Below are 22093 nucleotides of genomic sequence, written 5' to 3'. Positions count from 1 at the left end.
TGCTAAGCAGCAAATCTCTGGAAGCAAAGGCTTCCCTTCATGCTCAGGGAACTTTGTGTCAAGGAAGTTCCTGGGATAGTGTCAGTGAAGGTTAAACAGCACTGCATAGACCCCATGTTTCAGAAAAACAAGAAGCTGCAATTGAGAGGTGGTGCTGACTTCTTAATGTTTAACTGCGCTGGAATGGAAACTACAATAAAGCCAATATCCCATTGCTGTTCAATTCAGTGTATGATGGCAGATTTCACAGCTGACTAGCATGTTACATTTTGTTTCCAATTACTTTTGCTGGATTATGTTACCACCCACAAAAAAACCCACCCCAACTTGATATGTATAAGTAGAAGATGAAATACTCTGCATTAAGGAGTTCATGTACATTTAGAAACCTCTTTCAATTAACATTTCTCTGTGCAACATTCGTTTCTGGAATAGCAATTCTAGATATGGTATAAGGAGTGTGTTAAGAGGAAGGATGTACTTGAACTCATGAACAGCTGTATACATGTGCCTAAATGGCTATGCAATTTGCACAAACATTGAATATAGACCCTTGTAGGTAAGACCTTATAATTGCGTAAGTACCTCTGCAAGTGCATCTTTCATTTGCTTTTGCATTATATGTACTTTCTCATACCATGTTAGGATGCTTATTGCTGGAGTAGAGAGATCTTTTCCCTTTCATCACCATGCCCATCTATCTGCGGTGCCCCTACTACGTTCAGCTTGAAGCCTTAAGGCTTCATAGAGAATCTCTTCTCCTCCTATTTTCTTTCCTACCAATGCTAACAATCATCAGACAGCTTAGTAAACTTTAAATCCAGCTTTTTTTTCTTACTGGAATCCTAGGTTTTGTTAATGCAAGTCTCTATCTGTTCAACTGGTCTACATAGTTATATTTTACTTCTATATTCAGCTGATGCTTTTATCACCATTGTATGACAAATGTTTTCCTGATGATATCAATGTAGTAGAGTGTGAAATGAAGCATGGTGTGATAACGTGTGTTTCAGAGAACTAGCAGATGGCCTCCTTTTTCCTTGCACCAGTTTCCTGCAAGTGACCTCCTCATTGGCAGCGCTAAGCCAAGTCTAGGTTTGCACTTGTACAGAAGAGCAGCTGAATTGCAGATATGGAAGGTGGATTGTTGTTCCAATAGGAAAGACAACTGTTGGTCAGCACAGCGATGAGCATGCATGGGTCCATCGATGACAAGCTGAGGCAGAGCCAGCCAATCTGGAGCCAATGCATCAATGCCTGCAGCTTTCCTTGGTTTTGTTGACTTGCATGGAATTTGTCCCCTGGTGTCAGCCCTCACCTGGCTGGCTGAATTGAGGCTCGGTTCATATGGCCTTCACAGCTCCCTGCCAGCCCCTGTGGCTCTGTGAACCAGGGATCACTGAGTTACCCTGTTCCTGGGCCCTCAGTCATTTCAATACTCTACCCTCTTTGTGTCACTGTAGCATAGCAGAGGCATTCTGTTCCTTCTGTTTATTGCTATGTGCATTGGGTTCCTTTACTAACCTTCCTCTACGAGCTGCCTTGTTATCAAGTCAGTGGTTGAATGCAATTGGCAGTGATTCTTCAGGAACCGTATTTATTTTCCTGTTGCTGTGGAATTTATTCAGTTGAGGGAAATGGGAAAGCATGCTCCTTGCTTCAGAGGAACTGAGAGACACTGCTTCAGAAGAGCACTTTTTTATGCATTTTGAAAATGTCACATTTTCCTTTTTAATTTTACTTACATGCCAATTACTTACTGTAGCATCATTTAAAATGGATGCAGCAAGTCCGTGTGGCTGTGTTTCTTGGACTACCTGGGGTAAACAAAAGTTACTGTATTTTCACAGTACTTAGTTTCACTGTCTTTCTGAGACTTAATTTTTGAGTAGACAGCAAATAATAAGGTTGTGTTCAGCTAAATGAGTTCAGTAAGGCAAAGTGGGTTATTTAGAAGACTCGCAGCTCTCCTCTTTAGCCTTCAGTGCAGCCGATTGAAATTAGGGCTGCAGCTGATCCATTTTCAGGTTGAGAGTGTCCACAAAAATGATCGAACTAGCAACTTGTCAGCTTGTTTATCAGATCATCACGTGACTGTAGTTATTAAAGAAAAAAAGAAAAGCCCAATAGCAGCAGCAAAGTTCTTGGTAGGATACTACTGTCTTTGCTTCCGGAAAGGCCAGATTTACCATGGTAATGGGAATCATCTCAGCATGAGTGAATTCATTTTGACTACTATAATAGGTCTTTGACAAGATGATTATATGGGCTTGGTTGCAAGATTATACTCCTGCTAGTTTCACAACTGAAGGACAAGTGAATGTATTGAGTAACCCCACCTCAGGCATGCTGGGCTATGCATCTCATTTGTTCCCTTTTATTGTCATACATTGATGAGGTTGAAGTGTTATGATTACTGTGTTGTCAATAGCAAGTCTTAACCCACATGACCGTAATGAAGCTCATTTGCTCACATGTCTGCTCTGATTCAGAAAGCATTTTTAGCCCTGATAGCAATATTGGATTTCAGACCATACATTGGATGAATGCTCGGTGCTTTTTTCTGTTGTTAACAAACCTGGCGAGAGTTTATTTTCCACGCCCTCTAGTGCACAAAGTACAGCAAATATTAGCTGTGTGGTGGATATACCCCATAATACTGACTGCAAGAGGGGGTCTTCTGTGCATTTCCACAGTATCAATATGTGACTGTTGAGCTCCTATTAGAAGAACATTATTAAATATCACTGGCAAATACGTAAACTGAATAATGCAAGTTACTCCATTTTGACAGTTGTGTTGACTGAACAACGGGAGTCAGGTTTGATTTTAGGGCACGAGAGCAGCCTTGTACAGCAGTACGTCCCTGAGATGTGCACAAACATCCCAGTGTAGATATTTTCTGAGAAAGTATGAGAAACTCTGAAATGAGCATTTGTGCTGAAATGTGTTTTTCATGACTTGCTTCAAAATGAAACTATTAAAACTGGCAAATAAGTATATTGAGATTGTGATGAGCTGTTCTCAAACGGCAGAGAAGGGAGCAGACTGAAATGAATAAAAACCCTTCTAGCATTTAGACTGCCAATGAAAAAAAGACCTTTTTTTTCCCTTTCTTTTTTAATTTAGGATGAGCTGATGTACCGAAAACATCTCAGTTAAACTGACAGACTCTAACACTGACCCCTGTGGCTACTGAAGTGTTTTTCTGGGTTGGCGTTTGCTTGTTAGCATTATAACCTAACAGCTATAATCCGTTATCATCATCTTGAACTATATCATATTAGGGGTTCACTACTTACTACTTAGGTTTCCTTAATGGACTTTTCATGGGGAAGCAGTGTTACCTGTCTGTAAGCTGGCCATTTTTAATAACATAGCAGTGAACTGAGGACAGTAAAAGAGACAGATAAAGCTCCCAGCATCTCCATACAGTCTGAGTCCCTTAAATAGATTTCTATTAATTTTATCTCAAAAAATTCTTGTTACACCGCTATTCATTGAAGAACACGTAGTATATACATGCTACACAGACAAGTTGGGTATACAGTAGTAGACTCTCACAATGGTGTGAATGTTTCTCCACTAAATCCCCTCAGCACAAAAGGCTGAGTTTGTCCTGTGTGTGGAACAGCAGGGAATTCATTGCATATTTTCTGCATGTTAATAAAACGGGGGGGACTTGAATGTTCTCAGTGGTTGTTTTCAAGGGAATAAATAGAAATACAAGGGGAACTTCAGCATGCATCTCCACACTTACTATCTTCCTCAGTCCCTCCCTACACTTTGCTTCTCTAAAAGAGCACAATAATTTAATATCTATTGTGTTGAAACAGTTCTGTAAAATTTTATCACCATTTCTCTGAGAAGTTATGACCACAAGAGCCTGCATAACGTCCTGCTTGTTTCACTGCTATTTCTCAGGTCAGTGTGATAATTTCCAGGACTAAGGTGATAAAGTCATGGAAGCAGATGCAGAAGCTTGTAAGTCAGAAAATCTTTTAAAGCTTTCATAGACTGTCTCCGTGGGGAATGTCTGCCCAAGGACACATGAGAAGCAACAGGGTTCATGTGCAACAGAGTTCAGTTTTTGTTGTTGCTTTGGTTTTTTTTGTTGGCAGTTCGGAGGTACAGCCATGAAACAGAGAGGGAAAGTAGGGGAATATACCTCTCTTAGCAACATGCAAAGAGGAGGAAAGGAAATTCCTAAGCTTGGCTGTGATTAGAGAGATGCTGGAACCCAAGTCACTGTTGAGAGCTAGCAGTAACTATTCTATAGGTATGTACCAAGGTGGCTGTCCTTTCTGGGCTGACTTCACACAGATGACTTCAGCTTTGAAGCAATTGGGCAAAACCATGTGAGTTTTCCTACAGAATTCCAGTTGATTTTTAGAGATTTTGCAGTAGCAAGTCGGCATGAGAAGTAATGAAGAAGGCTGTTCTCTAAGGGAGGGTTCCTGAGCTGAGAGGGGCACAAGTGACAGTGACTGCTTACTCGAGAGCTGATCCTGGTACCAGACAATGAGTTGTGGTTAATGGGCACTGCAGTGGGGTTACCCCGTGCTGAAAGAGCTTTTCAGGAGCAAAGACAGCCTGTGCTGTTTTGGTGATATAGCAGGATCTGTTGCCAAACTGTAAGCTTTGCCACTGCAGAATATAGAAAGCCCAGCCTGTGTTGGAGATCTGTGTGTGTTGGTAAGCAGATGCTTCACCTCACACCTATCACAGACATACAACCTACCAACCCTCCCTTTTTCTATAACCAAACAAACCCAGTCCCAAAGTCCTTTAGAGGCGCTGCTTGTCTGCACCTTACAGATAATACTCCTTTGCCTTTTTGTGCCCCTGTCCTTTTCAGTATTCCAGAGGAGCACTCACTGCAGTAACATGGGCCAGTGTCACTCTTATTACTTTACCTGTTTTATCTTTTGTGAAATTGAGCCTTTAGCCAGAATTGTCTGAGCTGCTGCTCCAGGAGTCAGTTAACTGTGAGGCTCCTTGAGCTCATTTCTCTCCAGTAATTTGATTCCCACGTGCTCACTGAGATTGCTTTTTTGCTGAAAGTGAATTGGGGGGGGTTGGTGGGTCTGTGTGTGTGTGTGCGTATGGGAGCAGGCCACAAATGTTGCGGCAGACAAATGCAGCTCAGAAATAAATAAATAACAATGCAAAAGCAGGCTTAAAAAGATCCCATCTCACTTTTATCTCCCTTTAACCCCATCCTATAATACCAAATATTTTTTCTGTTAGAGAATCAGAGAGACAGGGCTTTTTGTGCTGGTGCACGGTGTGGAACAGGAGGCCAAATTCCGTCTCGCTTCTGCATAAAGCCAAAAGGATAATCCTTTTATTTAAATTTACCAGAAATTGGTATGAAGCACTAAGTAGATTTTTTTGTTGTTGCTGCTGCTGTTTTGTAGTTGACATCATAAAAGGTTTCTATAGATTTTAAGATCTCTTCTGAAACTGGATTCAAAGCTTTTTATTTTGATTGCTGATTTATTTCATTTTATTTATTTTACCTTTGTGTTTACTTAAAGGGAACTGAACACCAGTCTTGCAGATAAGCTTCTATTTAAGGGTGGTTAGTATGGCAGCAGATTCCTAAATAATGCACAATTTATTGAGAGAGTAATAATTCTATAAAATTGTGAGCGTGTTCTTAGTTTTGGGCAAATACCATACGGAAGGTGAATACAAAAACAAGCCTGAAAAGTGAATCTTGCTGGAGGGAGGACTGTTCTGAAAATAAACCATTCAGTGCATAAACAATGCTTTATTAGTTGCCTGAAATCTGCTTTTCTCTCTCTGCATGGTCTTCATTTTACGTCCAGACAAACCTACCAAACTCTTGGTGCAGATTTCCTGTATTATAAAGTCATGTTTTTTTTAGATGGGATGTTACTAATTCAAGCGGACTGTCTGCTTAGAGGTCTGTTACTTTATATGACCTAAATACATTGTTCTGGTGGCCAACAGGCTGGCCATGAGGCAGCAGTGTGCCCTTGTGGCCAAGAAGGCCAATGTTACATGGCTTGATGGTCACATGCCTTGATGATATCAGCAACATTACTAAGTGTCATGGGAGTATGTGTTCTCAGCACCAAAACATAGGTTTTGGTGGCTGACAAGCCAAAAAGCTGGGTGCATCTAATGCTTTCTGCAGCATCTGTACTTCAGCTTATGGTATGAGGGTGATGTATGATGTAAAAAATGCTGTGTGCATGCATCTGTGTGCCAGATTTCATGCCTTTCTGTCTATCCCCTTTACTTGCTTGTATGCAGCGCCTGCAGCTCCACCTCTTCAAAGGCTGTTCTATTAATCTAACCTACTGAGGGCTATTCATACAGCTTATGGGTTTTTATATTTAAATCCTCGCAGAAATGATTTGCTGCCCTCAAGTTAGGATTTTAAAGGAAAATTAAATTAAGGCTGCCTAAGTAATGAAAGCATCTTTAGATATGATAGATAGAGACCATCAAAGCAAAAAGTCTGCATCCCTGGAAAGATTTCTGATATTGTTTAGTGCTGGGGGGAGTTGCTATTGCTTGTATATCATTCAGTATCAGGCCTTAAATTTGTATGCTTATGCTTCACGAATTCTTTAATTTCCAAAGTTGTTTCTTATGTTTTAGGTCATAAATTAAGAGATTTATAAATCAAGCATTTTTATCCTTACGAGACCTATGGCACTGGGATCATAGTGCTGTATAGTTTTGCTGACAGGGGGATTAAAGAAAGAACTTGTGCCATGAGATGTAAGCCCAGCATTAGTTCCTGTGATGTATGTTATATTGTTGCCTGCCTAGGATGACACACGTACAAGTCTCTGTTGTTTCTAGAGCCGCTGAGTTTTCCTAACCAGAGCTAAAAACAAACAGTCAAATAAAAAACCTCAATAGAAAATCACTGGCCCTATTTTCAATCTGTTTACGTAAGAAAAGAATAAATAATGTCACCTAAAACCTTTAAAAACAATCTTTAAAATAGAGTGGTGACCAAAAGTAATCCCAAACCTAGACTGAAGAAGGTGGGAACAGAATCCGTTTTCTTTTAGCTGGAGAAAAATGTCTACCTTCAACTTATTTCTCATTTCTTCTGTCTATAGGTTTTCCAAATGAGCCTGCTGCAGACATTGCCCTTAAAACTACTAAGGAATGGTTAAACAAGAATCACAATGAGGTATGGAATAAAATGTAAATTTCCCATTTATTATTATTTCAAGATTATGGACTTTGATACTGAAAAGAGTAAACATCAGCTTTAGCCTTAAATTGAATGTTTAGTCTGAAACAAATGAAATCAGGCTGAGACAATATGGCAGAGGAAAGACTGTTATATTTAAAATCTACGCTGGAGTTGAAGGGAAATGCCTTTGTTTGAAACCACACTCTGTGTTTCCTGTGCATTGTACTCTTTCCTGGCAAAGTAAAAGTCTATTCTCTTTCCAAGCTGGTTCTGAGCCTCGGAGTTTTCATCTGATAATGAGGAGATTCTTGGAAAGGAAATGTATGTAATAGTTGTCAGTGGAAACAGTCACCAAAGGTCACTGATGCTTAGAGGTCACCTTACAGTAAAGAACCTATGAAGGCATTTTCTATTTTTATTAATTTTTTGTCTGCTTATGGTTGAGTGTTAATTTTCCCTGGAACTCTCAGTAAACATGTGATACAACAGTGATTTTCCATATCTTCCCTTCCTAGTTTTTGTCTTCTCTGTTTTTTGTTCTTAGCAGACTGATAGTTCTTAGTGTTGAACTGGAGAAATGCGACAAAGAAGCAAAGAAGTGACAGACCAAATAAAATAACCATGATGTCTTCAAATAAAGAAATACCCGCTGCCTGTTAATGACAGCCAGCAGATCTCAGACAGCTCAAGTTGTTCAGTGTTTTCATCTGAAAATATTTAACAAAGTGCAGAACAGAGAGGAAATAGATACAGGGGTATAATTAGTAGTTTATTTCCTTTATCTGTGCATTTTGCAGAGTGTTTTACTGCTAAGAGATCCTGATAATTGACAGGAGAAATTTAGTAGATTTATGGCTTGTTGATGTTGGGTTGTTTTTTTCTGTTGTTTGGATGTTTTCTTTATACATAACTGCAAGTTAATATTGTGTTGAGATTGAATGGTAAACCGAGATATTTCAAACCTGAATGCCAAGAGGTACAGCAAGGAATGTGCACATTCAGTCAATGTATCTTTGTGGTTCCAAGTGAGTGCTTGGCGCTTTCCATGACTTAAATACTGGAGCAGTGGAGCAGATTTGGATGGACAGTCTTTGTTAACACTTTCCTTTACAATATTATATATAATTGAACTGCATTTTTACCATGTAATTTAAAAAGACTGACACTATTCTCTTTACTCCAGAACTAAGCTCTTTTATTTCAAAAACTGAATATGTGTTATATAAACACACCTTAATTACTTTTTTCTTAGTGTTATTACAAGGAACTTGGCTTTGTTTGGTAGAATGCCTGTCTCATGTATAGAAGCTTTCTTGATGAAAGGTCTTTATGGAGTATTCTGCTCTGTGATTCAGTCGTTGCTTTTCAGCTGTATGATGGCATTAACTTTTAGTGTAGACTTTGAGTCATCCCTTTTTCTATTTCTTCCTTGACATGGCCTGGAAACCCACATATGCACTATATGTTCCCCCTTTCTTTTCATCAGTGTGCTGCTTCCATAATATTCTGGTTCCCTTCATAGATTTCAGGTGAGTTCCTGCCTTGGTTTTCAGGCAGCTTCATCTCCGTCTTGGAAGCAGACTTCATGCTCGTAGCACATAGTGATTGAAATGATGATGTTTGTCATATATGTTTTTGACTCTGATTGAGCTGTAAGCACTTCTTGCAAGTAAAGCATAAAACGCCATTGCATGTCATAATGATGACAGCAGCATCTCATGCAGCGAAGGCGATCTTTGGGGAGCATGCAGTTGTTGGGTCAATGTTTGATGTTTGTAACAAGGTAGGTATAATTAGTCTGGATTAAGTGAATTGACAAGTGAATTGATAGCACAACACTAAGTGTGAATCAGATCCATTGTCTTGGATTAGCTTTGGGGCACTGGTTATTATAAGTCACCCAGATATTCCCCCCAAGTAGCTCATTGTACAGCAGCTGCAATGACAGGGACTACTTATGTCTCAACAATACAGCCTACTCTAACTGCATGTACCATGCCATATAGACCTCCCTGTAAGTTTTTGTTATAGAGCGTCTCATTCTATACCCACTGGATATTAAAATTTGCTTGTTCTAGACAAGGAGCAAAACCTTTAACGATTTGCCATGAGGTCATCTTTACAGAGGACTGCCTGTATTTCACTTGTCTAATCTCTGGCCAGAACTGCTCCCCTGACACTGGCTGTGCTGTCAGAATAGGTCAGCCTGTCCTGCTAACAGCCTCACCTGAGCGAGAGCTCTTCTGTATTTGGCTGCACTGGACTTCAGTGAATCAGCTTCTTCCTTTAATTCCTTCCTGAGGAATCTTTAACTGAAAAATCCTGTCCATGTTCTGCGCCTTCATTAGAATCCTGCGCCTTCATTAGAACCCTGCGAAGTTCTCTACCATAGTATTTGCAGAAAAAAAAAGAAAGTGATTTGCATTTAATGAAAGGTTTTCACATCCAAGTCCATTGTTGTGCTTGACCCCTCAGGTGTTTGCATAAAAACTTATTAGCATGCTTAACTTCGACGTGGCTTAGATGAATGCCTCATTACCATGCAAATGAAGTTAGCTCCTGTCTGAGGTTAATTGTTACAAAGCAGGGGAGAGAGGGATCTATTATAATGGACTGAACGCCGACCGGCAGCCAGGCAGGGCAGCAGCCATGGCAGCCAGACGGCCTCAAACTTAACTACACCAAGTTCACTAGGGAAAACAACAGGACTGGAAGTAATGGTTGGTTCTTAGTTGTTTGTAACACGCAGCACTGCTCTGGTCCTGAAATGCAACTCTAAGTCAAACTAATTTCTGAGCATGTTTTACACCAAGGTCTGCTGACTTGCAGCCAGAGGGCGAATCTAGTTTAGAAGCTGGTAAATGGTGTTATACTGTAAGCATAGAAATCCCTCCGAGCAGGCTCAAAGAATGGCAACAGTCAGCAGTACTGGGTTAATTTACTGCAGACCACCTCGGCTATCTCCTTAGCAAACTGCATTTTCACATTTCACCAAGTGCTCTAAAGGTTTAATAGAATTCTTCAGAGGACAAAATAGAATTGATTCCTATCCTTTAGGAAATTATACACTGGGATTCATTTAAAAAAAAATGCACATTAAGCTCTTTGAACAATTTTGTGCGTTTCTTTTTGGGACGATTTGGCAAGGATGGAGGTAACTGCCACTTGACTTCCCCTAATGCATCACAGAGGAAACGTGTCACCCTTAAATCCTTCACCCCTACATTTTTTGGAGCAGTTTTGGGGTTGTGCTTGTGTTTTTCATGGCAGATATCTTTGAATATTTGCAATGTAAGGTACTGTTATTTTCCCGTGCTTTAAGATCACTCAGTGTGTCTCAGAAGGGTGGAGAAAAAAAATGCTCAGAGTGTGCCTTACCTTATGTCACTGACATGAAAAGCCTCAGGACCTTTTCACTGCTCAAGAAAATACTTTAATTTAACAGCACATTTAGCTCGAAGTATTGTTCTTTCTCTAGCACAATATCTCGCAACATTTATTATGCGCCTCCGTAGAACAACAACCAGGAAAGTGTGATTGCAATATGTGCTTCATTGAAATAACTGATGCAGATTAAAAGCACGTAGATGGAAAATAAATCAGCACATTCCTGAATCCTTTTCATTAGAGTCACGATTGAAAAGACTTTTTCTTACTTTGCCTAAAGTACATGAGATATGAGATTCAAGTCTATCTGCTTTAGCAAGTGGTTACACGTTATTTTACTGTCCTTAAGTTAGGCTCAGCACAATAAGGATGCCCAGCACCTGTGCTTTATTTTGTACTGTGCTTAATCCAAATCACAGTGGTATTTTCCACTGCTGAGATGGTCAAAACCTTTCCTGTGCACTGATTCCCATATGTGCGAGCACTTGGCTTTGCCTCGTGGGCAGGAGCTGCAGTATCCCAGGGAGAGCTGGGAAAACATTCCCTACACTGAGACCCGTTGGGTCTTTACAGAGCTCTTCACTGTGATGCTGCAGCAAGCATGGTTGGGCAGGGCTAGAGCAGAGCAGTGAGGGAGAAGCTTCCCCAGATGTGTGGTGCAGCTGGGTGGCCCAGAGGGCATTAATCCAGCTGTGCCATGTGTTGGCCACCCAGCGCAAGCCTGCTTTGAGGCATCTCTGCTCTAAGAGTTATTGTTGCAGAAGTAAAGAAAAAGCAGTGGTGTTAGGTGCCTGAGGGGAGACAAGGCAGCTGTGTGGGCTAGCAGATATGGGGCAGGACCTACAGGAGTGCTACCAGCCTCCAAAGTGACATCTGTGTGCCAGAGAGGTTATCCTGAGCACCTAAAATGGTGCTGGGTCCATTTGAGAGAGGTAGATGTTGTTTTGGTGAACCTCTGCCTGGAAGGGCAGAGGAGAGAGAGTGGTTGTACTCTGTGTTGCCAAAGGCAGGATAGTGCTGGCATGAGTGAGTTTTCAAAAGCACTACAGGTTTATTTAGGGGCACGCAATAGGATCACAGCATCACATACAGGTAAGCAGAGGTGTAAGACTGCAGGGAAGGAGCGCTTCTCCTGTCTCTCCCTTCAAAACTGGGTCAGGCAGTTAACACAGAGTTGCTTTGCCTCCTGAGCCTATGAAACCATGAGGACAACCTAATTTTGGTATTTCTGTAATCTGCTTGACTGAAAGATAATTGATTATTTTGATTATTTTTTAGCTTTCTCTCCTCCCCGCCCCCTTTTGGTGGTCCCAGTGACCTAATTTGGTCTCCTTATTATTCAGAGACAATTAAAGTGCCATCTTGAGATGAGGTCTTGTCCCTATATCTACAGAAGGATGCGTATGGAGACAGTGAGTCTTGGAACATGTTGTCTGATGTAGCTTACTTTAATGTAAGCTCAGTTATATACCCCTAGGCACAACTGCTAAACCTTTACATTCGTTCCAATAAGTGGAGTGTCTGTCTGACACTATCTAATGAATAAAAGTTTGTTGGGCTTTTGTTGTTTGTTTTAATGACCTAATAAAGGCAATTCCCCCTAAGACGGTGTTACTTTTGCTTTGGGGAGGCTAGTTTTCATGCTTAGTTTTACAGTTGTCAGATGAAAAGAGTGTGTGATTTTGGAGAAATAAAATAGTGGGCATATATATTTATGCCTAAGGTGATATCTTTTATGACAAGTTTGGGCCTGTGGTGACATGTATTTATTTTAAAATATATTTATTACTTAGAAATAAAGCTCTGAAAATATGGGCTTCTGTTACAGCCACGGATGGATCCTCAAGGACAGTCAGGGTGCCAATAATTCAGGTGGCTATTTTGGTAGCTCTCAGATGCCAGTATCATTTGATTAGCATAATCTTCCCCCTCCCTCCCCAACACCCTTCTCTTGGGTAGGTTAAAAAATGATCTCCTTTCTATTTCTACATTCTAATTAGGTGGTAATCATATGCTGCTCTGATTGAAATGAAAATCAGCCATCATGCCACTGTCATCTAGCTGAAGTTGAGGAAAAAATGCTTTTCAACTTGTACAAAATGAAAATGATTTACTCGCTCTGTGTGGCTGCTCACTCACCGGGCTCAAAGAGATTCAGTGCTGTCCCCAAAGCCCAAACCTAACTATCATCCCAACAGGCAAGTCATTTTCTGAAATGATAAGTAAGCTGCCAAGGCAGTGATGCTTTCTTATATGTTCTTCGAACTGCTATTCAGGTGGAAGGCTGATAAAGCAAAGCAGACAAAGCCTCTATTCATTATACACGATACTTTATTAAACTTAAAAAGCTTTTTTTTTTTTTTTTGATGCAGCAATTGAGGAAAGGCAGGAAGGCACTCCTTGAAAAAAAACATTTCAGAACTTGTGATTGCTGTGGTTGTTCCATATGAACTGTCTCTATGCCACTCACTTGCGACCAGGAAGGGGCTAAGGAGAGAAATGCAGCTTCCTATCACCCCTTCCCCGCCCAAACTGTTGAGGAAATCCACTTCTATGCACACTAGAGGTGTCTTTAATCAGTATGTATTTGCAAAGATTTATATACACTTACTGTACTGTGTAATGACTTCTGAAACCCCATTACAGCTAATTAGTGCCACTAATACAAGACAGGTCTCCGCATGGTTTCTTTTGTGTTTATACTAGTAAACCACCTAATAAGTTAAATTTTCTAAAGTGTTTGTGCTTTTTATCTTCACAATTGGCAGTCATGATAACAGGAAACTGAATAACTAGAAATGTCTGTAAGCATGTAGGTAAATTAGCAAGTATATCTGCAGATCAAGAATGAGTTCTCATCTTGCTTCTTTGATTTCTCTTCCTGATTTCTGAATATTCAGAGGGATCTGGGCCTGCATTAAGAGAAGAGTAGCCAGCAGGGAGAGGGAGGTGATTGTCCCCCTCTATTCAGCTGTGGTGAGGCCCCATCTGCAGTACTGCATCCAGGCCTGGGGCCCCCAGCACCAGAAGGATGTGCAGCTCTTAAGGCAGGTCCAGAGGAGGGCCACTAAGATGATCAGAGGGCTGGAGCATCTCTCCTATGAGGAAAGGTTGAGGGAACTGGGCTTGTTTAGCTTGTAGGAGAGAAAGCACCAGGGAGACCTCAGTGTGGCATGATTTAGTCCTTGTTGCTGTCTTTTATCATAGAATCATAGAATACCCCCAGGTGGAAGGACTCCACAAGGACCATGGAGCCCAACACCTGTGTCTGAGAGTGGTATCAGGGTAAGAGGGAGGGCAGGAAGGTCAGTTAGAATTTAGCTCCAGGGAGCACTGCCAGAAGGGCTCCCATATTGAGTCTCAGCAGAGGTCATCTCATGAGGACCAGCACAGCCAGTAGCAGATGAACTGGTGTAGGGTCACTTTCATTTGACCTCTAAGCACAGTGTATGGAGCAGGGAGCAGAGCACCCCACATCCCACCCCACAGCCTGCAGGGGTGGCCCTGCCTCCATTTGGGGTTTCTTTTGGCTGCAAGGCTTTCAGCTCTCAGGTGCAGATGGGAAACATCTGGCCCTGTGATCTGAGCCTCCCAGCATGCCCCAGTTGTGCTGCAGCCCCACAACCTGTGCTGAAGGCGGATGGTTGGACTACCTGCCAGCCATGCCCATGCAGCACAATGTGGCACTGAGCAAAACCGCTCCACTGGCATGGGCAGTGTCTGGCTGCACCAGCCAAGGGCACATGTTTTGTTCCATTGGCACTTCTCCTGGCATCCTGCGGAGCGTACGATGTCTGCTTCTCGGTGTTCCATTTCCAGCAAGCTGACATAGTTGGTTGGCTTCTGGAAAGCTGCTGCTTCTGTTTGATTTAAACTCAGTCCCTTTGCCTACGATTATACCAAAGCGAAGCGTCCAGTATGGCATGTGAGGTTGAAATAAAATGCAAAATCACACTGAGTGATTCTTAGGAATGCAACCATCAGGCCATGCTGCAAGGGAGGAACTGGGACAAGCTACCTAACTGTAAAGGGAACTATGTTTAAGTTTTGTTCTGTCTTCTCATCTAAGATTTAATCTGGCCGATGCCACCATCATTGCTCAGCCTGGTGCTGCTTTCAGCAGCGGGTTACAATCAAATCTATATGGAACTGAACCCACGTGGGTCCTTGTAGTCAGGGTGCATTCCTTGTGAGGAAAAAAAAAATGAGTTTCTTGCTGCCAGACTACAGCATCTTGACACAGCGCTTGAGATATACGATTCTGACATTTAATAGGTTAGATGATATTGGCCACATACTTCATAGGTTCTGTATCACACTGTATTCCTGAGAAGGTGAAAAATGGGTCTGTCTGCTATATATGAAATGACAGAACAAATGAGAAGAGCGCTGTGGATGTGGGGAGCATTGACAACGGGAACGTGTTCAAATGTGGGACAGGCTTCCAAGATAAAATACCTGTTAGTTAACAAGAAGCAATTGGTTTAAATCCAGAAGTGGGCACAGTTTAAGGATATTCACTGCCTCCCTACTTAGACTTCAGGACAGATTATTTGACTCTTCTGTACTGGGGAAGAAATGGAGAATAATTACTCGTAAGGTGAGCTATGATATTCTTTCCTTCAGTAGCAGTGGGGATGTGCACAGTGCTTCCTGAGCAAAGTCTGTGAACAAAGGCTGCAAAAAGACTCTTGCTGTTTCTCACCTTGCTCCTAACCTGATTTCTCATGGGATAAGAGTGAAGATCCTTTTGTACTGCCATAGGCTGTTTACCAGCACTAAATCTAAATTGAGTTCATTTATTTTCTTCTTTTAAATAAAAGTAAAATAAAATGCTTTGGGACTTGTAAAATAACCAGAAAACAATTAGTGGTTAAGGTTACCAATACCGGTTAGAATTAAATCAGAATTAAGTAGGTTAAAGAGCTGTATAATTGTACAGTTGAATTGGAAGTCACTGTGACAGAGCATGGATGTGACTTGCAGCTATGCGTTCTAAATAACCATGCTGGATTTGTTCGTGCCCCTCTAATTTTCCCTCTTTCTTCATCGTGAACCAGCGGCACCGAACTTTATATATTTGCTGTGTCTTTGCTATTAAAAATACCTCAAGCTAATACAATGCTGTACTCTTTAGTACTGCAGTCTGAAATAAAATCTAAGAAGAGCAGCTACCTGTTCATCCTTCAGTCAATCAAAATGTGATAAATCCAGGGGGATAGGTGTCTTTCTGCAAGAGAGTGCAGCCTCTGCAAGAAGGTACAGTGTATTACGAGCCCATCTTGGAGCATAGCAGATTGGAGGAGGTGCGAGGAAGGGTTTTCAGGTTCTGCATTCTTTCCTGTCATCTTCCTTCCAGCTTTTCCACACACTTAGCAGGGACTGGTGTTGGAGCCTCAGCCCAGCTACGTGTTCTCAGATTGAGTGGAGGGTTTTATGTGCAACTTTCAACCTCTTCTGCTGGAAATCTCACCTTTCATGTGAAGTCCCTTTGGGTTTTGTAAGTCAAAAGGTTAAAAAGCCTTAGCCAGCTAATTGTACATTCATAATCTTACTCTTCAGTTGGGTTGTTAATATGTAGCTATTGCTTTATTCCTAAAGTACAGCATATTTGATTTATTTCATTAAATCTTTTTAATTTTCCCTTGTTTTGCAAGATTACATGTCAAATATCTTTTCTATGTGTAGAAGAAGTCTTTGAACTTGCATTGCTGCTTACTGTTTTGAAGCGAACGCACAAAACATTGCCCTAATGTATAAAACTTATCATATAACACTTGGAATCCTCTGAACTCAATCTTAGAACTTGATACCTGTTAGATGATAACCTCTTCCCTCTGGATATTTGAACAAACATTTTCCTTTGGGAATGCATACGCTTAATGTACGACCTGTCTGATGATAACCTCATGATGGGGAAATATTTCAAAAGGCAGAATAGAAATTAAAAGCTTTAGTCCTGCTGACTTTCACTGCGACTCTGCTGCCTCAGTGCTCTGTGTCCCCCATTAAAATTTCTCCCTGCAGACAAGATATTAAGTTCATTAAATACTTATAAAGCAAATATATTTCCCTTCAGACAGTTGAGGCACAACTGCCCTTAATATATTTTGTTGAATTACACATGCACTGATACAGCTTAGAGATAGCATAAGCGCAAGATCTAATTAATATACATATATTTGTAGAACGCCCTAGGCATTTTTTTCTCCACAGTGATTTTTATGGGGTGTAGCATATGAGAATAAAATCTCATTATAACTACAGGTTGCTTACGTGAGAATTCTCTTAGGGTGGGCCCAGGTCTACATGGAAATATGGATTCTGCCTGTCACACTGTTGGTGACTGAAGCCCCCATTAGCAAGGTGGAGATGAGGATGTAAGAAACAGCAATCTCACAGAAGATCAAAAGTGCTTGTAATTCAAAGCTCTGAGTGTAAAAGCAGAGGGTAAGCTTCTATAGACTAACACTAGTTCTCAAAGCTCCCCTAAATTTTGGCAGAGAGAATTTTTGCAGCACTGTTGCTAATGAGGAAGGGCAGGCGTTCATGTCTTTAATGATGGCAGTGTTAGCATTTGTTAGAGGAGGCAGATGAAAAGAATGAATTGGCTCCCATGTTGAAAGTACAAGTATTTACAGAAATAATAGTTATATATTCACTGGAGCTTGTGTTGTTGTGAGCATGATGTTTCAGACTGCGCAGGGCTCAGAGACAGAGATGTATCTGAGGGACAATCCCATCATGTGCAATTTATAGCTGTGGTATTGCAGAAATAAATCTCACTTGTATGATGCCTCCGAACAGTAGAAGCTGAGAGAGAAATAAGTAGCAAAGATTTTTGGAAACCGTTAGAGAAAAAAGAGTATAGGCAGATAATAATGAGCATATATATTGCTTCAGTACTTGATGGCACAGTGAACTGGGATTTCCAAGTAAGTGGTCGGTAACTGATCATTGTTAGCAATTTCTGGTTGCTTTCTAGGCTTCATATGTGGGAAAGAAAGGTCCAGCTGTGGTCTGAAAATCTAGGTCTGAGAAGGGAGGGCAGATGCCCAGCAGTGGCCATGAGCAGTGCATCTTACCCTTTGGTAAGGCTTGGCGATAGGCAGGAGCAGGGTAGGCTGACATGTTCTTAACTGAAATATTGTGGGAGCTTTAGCACTGTAGTACTGAGAAGCTATTTGATGGAGTTTCTTAGTTCTCAGATAGCCTAGTTGAAAGGGAAAGCTGAAACAGACCTTGAAAGCGCAGCATTAGCTACTGGGTTTTCTGGAGCTTGCTGGTGGAAGAAGTTGATTTTGAATGTCCTACATATCCAGAGCAGCTTCGTAGGCTAGACGTGAACTAACTCTTCATGCAGGCATCTGTCAGGTTCGGTGATTCAGGCTCTCCCCTTTTTTGTGCTTTACTTTCCTTTGCAAGTTTTCCCTCTCAGGCGTTATGTGTTCTGCCCCATGTTTGAGTGGAACTTGTCTCTTTATATTCTGCTCTATTGGCATTTAACTAAGTATTGGATGAGGTGAGAGGAAACAAAGCGTACCTCTGCTCTGCGCCTATCTTGTGTTGCAGCTGTTGTTTTTAGGTAGAGATTTCAAGTCCAGCTGCTCCCTCCTGGCCCTGTGGGAAGTGGCAGGTTGAATCAATTATTTGACATGCACATTCTCTGTTGGCAGGATTCTCGGGAGCCTTATAATGACACAAATGATGTTACTTGCTAGTGAGAAAGAAAGTTACAATTGGGTATAGCAATTAATATGCAATTAGGAAGGCATTCTTTTCACTGGCCAGGGAGGTGGTGGAGTCACCGACCATGGGAGTGTTCAAGAAACGCTTGGATGTGGTGCTGAGGAATATGATTTAGCCTGGAAGTATTGGTAATGGTTGGACTAGATGATCTTCTAGGTCTTTTCCAACCTTGATAATTCTATGATTCTGTTCTGTGATTCTCTGTGAAGTTTTTTGTTTGTTTGTTTGTTTGTTTGTTTTTCCCCAGTTATTTTTAGGTTTGAATCAACTGAATAGTTGAAGAGTTCCTTTTGGAAGGAGGGAAGGGGGTAATGTTTTTCCTGCATTAGCTTTGGTTTATTTGTTCCTCCTGCAGGGAAACGGAAAAACACAGACAGCTGTTCCTTAAGGCAAAATTGGACGTGAAATGCTATCAAGTCACTTATTTTCTATGAACTGGAATGCAGCAGTTCTGTGTTTTAATGACACATTGTTATGCCTTACTGCTTGAACCTACATTTGTTTAGAAAAGCAATGGCATTTAAACTCAATTGCAGTGTATCTCTAAAAGCAGCCTATGAGTGCCAGTTAAGGTGTGGTGGTGATTTACTGTTGTTGCTGCCCACCGTGGTGAGTCTGTCCAACAGACTGTGAGGAGGGAGGGCATCGGGCTGTGGCTGATGTCAGCATTATCAGAAATGACAACATCTGTGAGCAAAAGAACAGAGTAGTTGTGACTCCCTCAGCCTTTGGCACTGCTGCTGAGGCTGCCATAGGGGGTGTAGCTTTGTGCCAGCTCCTGAGCATTCTTTATGCTGCTGTTACTGGCTGCTTGTGGGCTGATGGTCACTGACTTTCATGTAGGCTATCTGTGTCACCTGGGCTGCATTTAAGCTACTGATGTACGAGCAAAAAAAGGCTCTATTTTTCATACTAGTCTCCTGAGTTGTTGCATCCCATCTTCAAATTAGATTAATCCACACACATGTGAGTAGTTCTAGGTGAAGTTATTTAGATCTGTTGCTTTTTTGTTCCAGATTACTTTCTCCCAGCTGCTTTAGAAAGGTAATATTAGAAAGAAATGTTTTGTGGTTAATGAAAACACCTCTGAATGTAAAGCCGCATATAGCGCATAATTCATAAAGTTTCACCAAAGGAAGATATATGACAAATACACAGTTTTGCTGACTAGGTGACCTCTGTGGACCCTTGCTAAAAGAGGTCAGATTGGACCTGTGAACTTAGATCCACAAATGAACTAATTAACGTGGTAGGAAAAGGTTAGGACATGATATCACTATTTGTAGAACTGGGTCGTAATTTCTTTTTCGGTTAGTCTTCTAGCATGTTGCCACACCACGGTGCTTCCTATGAATAATGAAGATATTTTGGAGAAATCATATGAGCAGCTGGTTGACTGTAGTTAATTGACATATTATTGTATTCCAGCACATTCTGTCAGGGCCTGCTGTGAATGGCCTAGAGGCTTCTAAGGAGAAATAAAGCAGAGATAACCAAAGAGAAGTTATTTTAATTCAAGGAGTTCTACAACTTTTTATACCCTGATTCTAGAAGGGAGTTGTCTAAAATACGCAGAGAATTTGGGGTTAAGGAATACTGATCTTAATAAATTTGGTCTGTGTGGATGGCACATAAGCTCCTGTAGAAGTCAAGTAATGCACTGAGCCCTGAAGTGTTTTAAAATCTGAGGGAGTGAATGACACAAATCCATTCACTTACGGATCTAATCCAGGCTGCTTTGTCAAAAATTGGAGTAATGAATTGACAAGGAGTTTAAGAAATGAACCGTGTATGTAATGGAGGCATGCTAATTACTATCTTTATTTCCCCCCAAGGTTAACAGAGTTTAAAATGAATGAATCTTTGTTTTTAGAATGAGGACTAAAGAAGAGCCTGCAGGAAGAGGGGTGGGGGGTTACTTCTTGAGAGAACAGTTTTGTGAAATGAGATTAGTAATGGGATAGCAAGCCTTTCACCTCCAGGTCACCAATGCAAATCCAGACCATTTTCTTCGTGTCTGAGAGCTTTTCAGCTTTTGCAGTAGCTTGGCCTATGTATGAGGAGGTGGAGAGCGTGATCTGAGTCCCTATTGCAGCCGATGCGACCCTCGGTGGGCTGATCAATATTTTACATATTTAAAGAGTCTGATCCTGCAGTTGCAGCACCCAGCTGGAGATTTTGCTTTTCCCAGCAAGTATCTGGGATTAGGCACAAAATAGAAACTGACAGCCTCCAGTGCTGATAGTTTCAAATGTTCATAGACGTACAAAGGAATTTCTTCTTAGATGTGCTTATGGAAGGAAATGGAAAGCAAGAACTTCAAAGAAACTGAACTTTTGATCATGGAACATTTTATTGTGCAGTTAATTACGTAAAATAGGCTGAGCTGAGAAATCTTAGTGATTTTTGGCTGCGTGTATAATTAGATCTACTGAGCTGTTTCCTCAGCTAGTGTCAGCCTGCTCAGCTTTCTTTAAGTCAATTTGCATCAGCTGAGTAGTGGGAACCTGGTCTTGAAGGAAGCCCTGGCTATTTATTATCCCACAGGAACACATAATTTCTGTCCCTTAAGGAAATTCAGGTCAGGATGGATAGAGTAAGGAACATAGTACTGTCTTCATTCTTTTTTAAAGTGCAGACGAGATAATATCAACCTCCAGCACTTCTGCTTGGAATCTATAGCGAGAGCACATAGAGGTAAAGAATTATGATGTTTTGGGAATGTACATGCATTTTGGTACTTGGAGAAGAAAACGGTGATGGGGGATTTTGATCTTTGTAGGCTGTGATCAGGAGGCAAAAGTTGCAGGCATGGAGAAATTTCAGGTCAGAAAAGAACTGAGCTCTAGGAAAGCCCTTATCATTGACTAATGCAGGAACAGAAGAGTGAATGAAGTACTTTTACCAAGGGTTGGTAATGAGCAGTGAATGTACAGTAACACTGCTCTGGTCATGTTTTCTGTTCTTTCAAAAGTGTTTCATGTTTGAAAAACAAAGTACCTCTATGCAGGCTTCCAGATTCTGGTTTTAAAAGATCACTAAGAGCGACAACCTTCCAATGGTAAAAGAATTAAAGCTTGAGGCTAGTGATACTCTGATGCCTTCCACAGTTGACAATACAAGGATCCTAAGATAGTAACTATTGTTAATTAAATGATGTAAAGGCAGTAATTCCTTTGAATCATGCTAGAGATGTTCACAGATATTCTTAGTAGTCTGTAGGCCTTGAAATGCCCAGTTTCTTGCTCACTCCTTATATGTTTGATAGTGACAGAAGCTGAATTGATGGAAACATTAAAAATACTTTATGAAGAAGAATGCCAGTGTCTAAATTATTAGGAACAGAAGTCATGTTTCTTTGCCTTGAAAACAACATGAATGTCCTGTCTCAGACCTGAATTCAAAAAACACAGATTTCTCTCAGCTGAGGGGCCTGACTTTGCCATCAATATACACATGGTAGTATTTGTGCAGTAGTTCTGCCTATTGAGTTGCGTGGGAAGGTTAATGGAGTCACAAATAATGACTGTGTTTATTTTAATCCATTCATATTTAAGAAGAAATATCATTTCTTAAGACCTAAATAGCCATCTTGCTGTTTAAATACTGATGCTTTTTGGTAATCTCAGAATAGTTCTGTGGTCGTCAGAATTGTGTTTTTATGCATGGGCTGGAAATAGGTTGTACAACTTCTGGGATGATTTAATTTCACTTTCATAATGATGTATGTGGTTTCTGCAATATCTTGCATTCCTCTGTGGCATGAGA

General features: G+C 41.0%; 1 protein-coding gene across 3 annotated transcripts in view; it reads left to right on the top strand.

The window, feature by feature from the left end:
• Window positions 1-22093, top strand: part of MACROD2 (mono-ADP ribosylhydrolase 2) — a 786342-nt gene that overhangs the window by 535693 nt on the left and 228556 nt on the right. For all 3 annotated transcript variants that reach the window (XM_015856727.2, XM_015856726.2, XM_015856725.2), the window contains exon 8: window positions 7110-7183. In XM_015856727.2, coding sequence (XP_015712213.1) covers window positions 7110-7183 — 74 coding nt within the window. The remainder of the gene's footprint in view (window positions 1-7109; window positions 7184-22093) is intronic.

Source organism: Coturnix japonica, chromosome 3 (genome assembly GCF_001577835.2).
Source record: "Coturnix japonica isolate 7356 chromosome 3, Coturnix japonica 2.1, whole genome shotgun sequence".
Classification (NCBI taxonomy): domain Eukaryota; kingdom Metazoa; phylum Chordata; class Aves; order Galliformes; family Phasianidae; genus Coturnix; species Coturnix japonica.
Note: the sequence above shows the minus strand (reverse complement) of the source record. Positions and strands in the feature narration are given on the sequence as shown.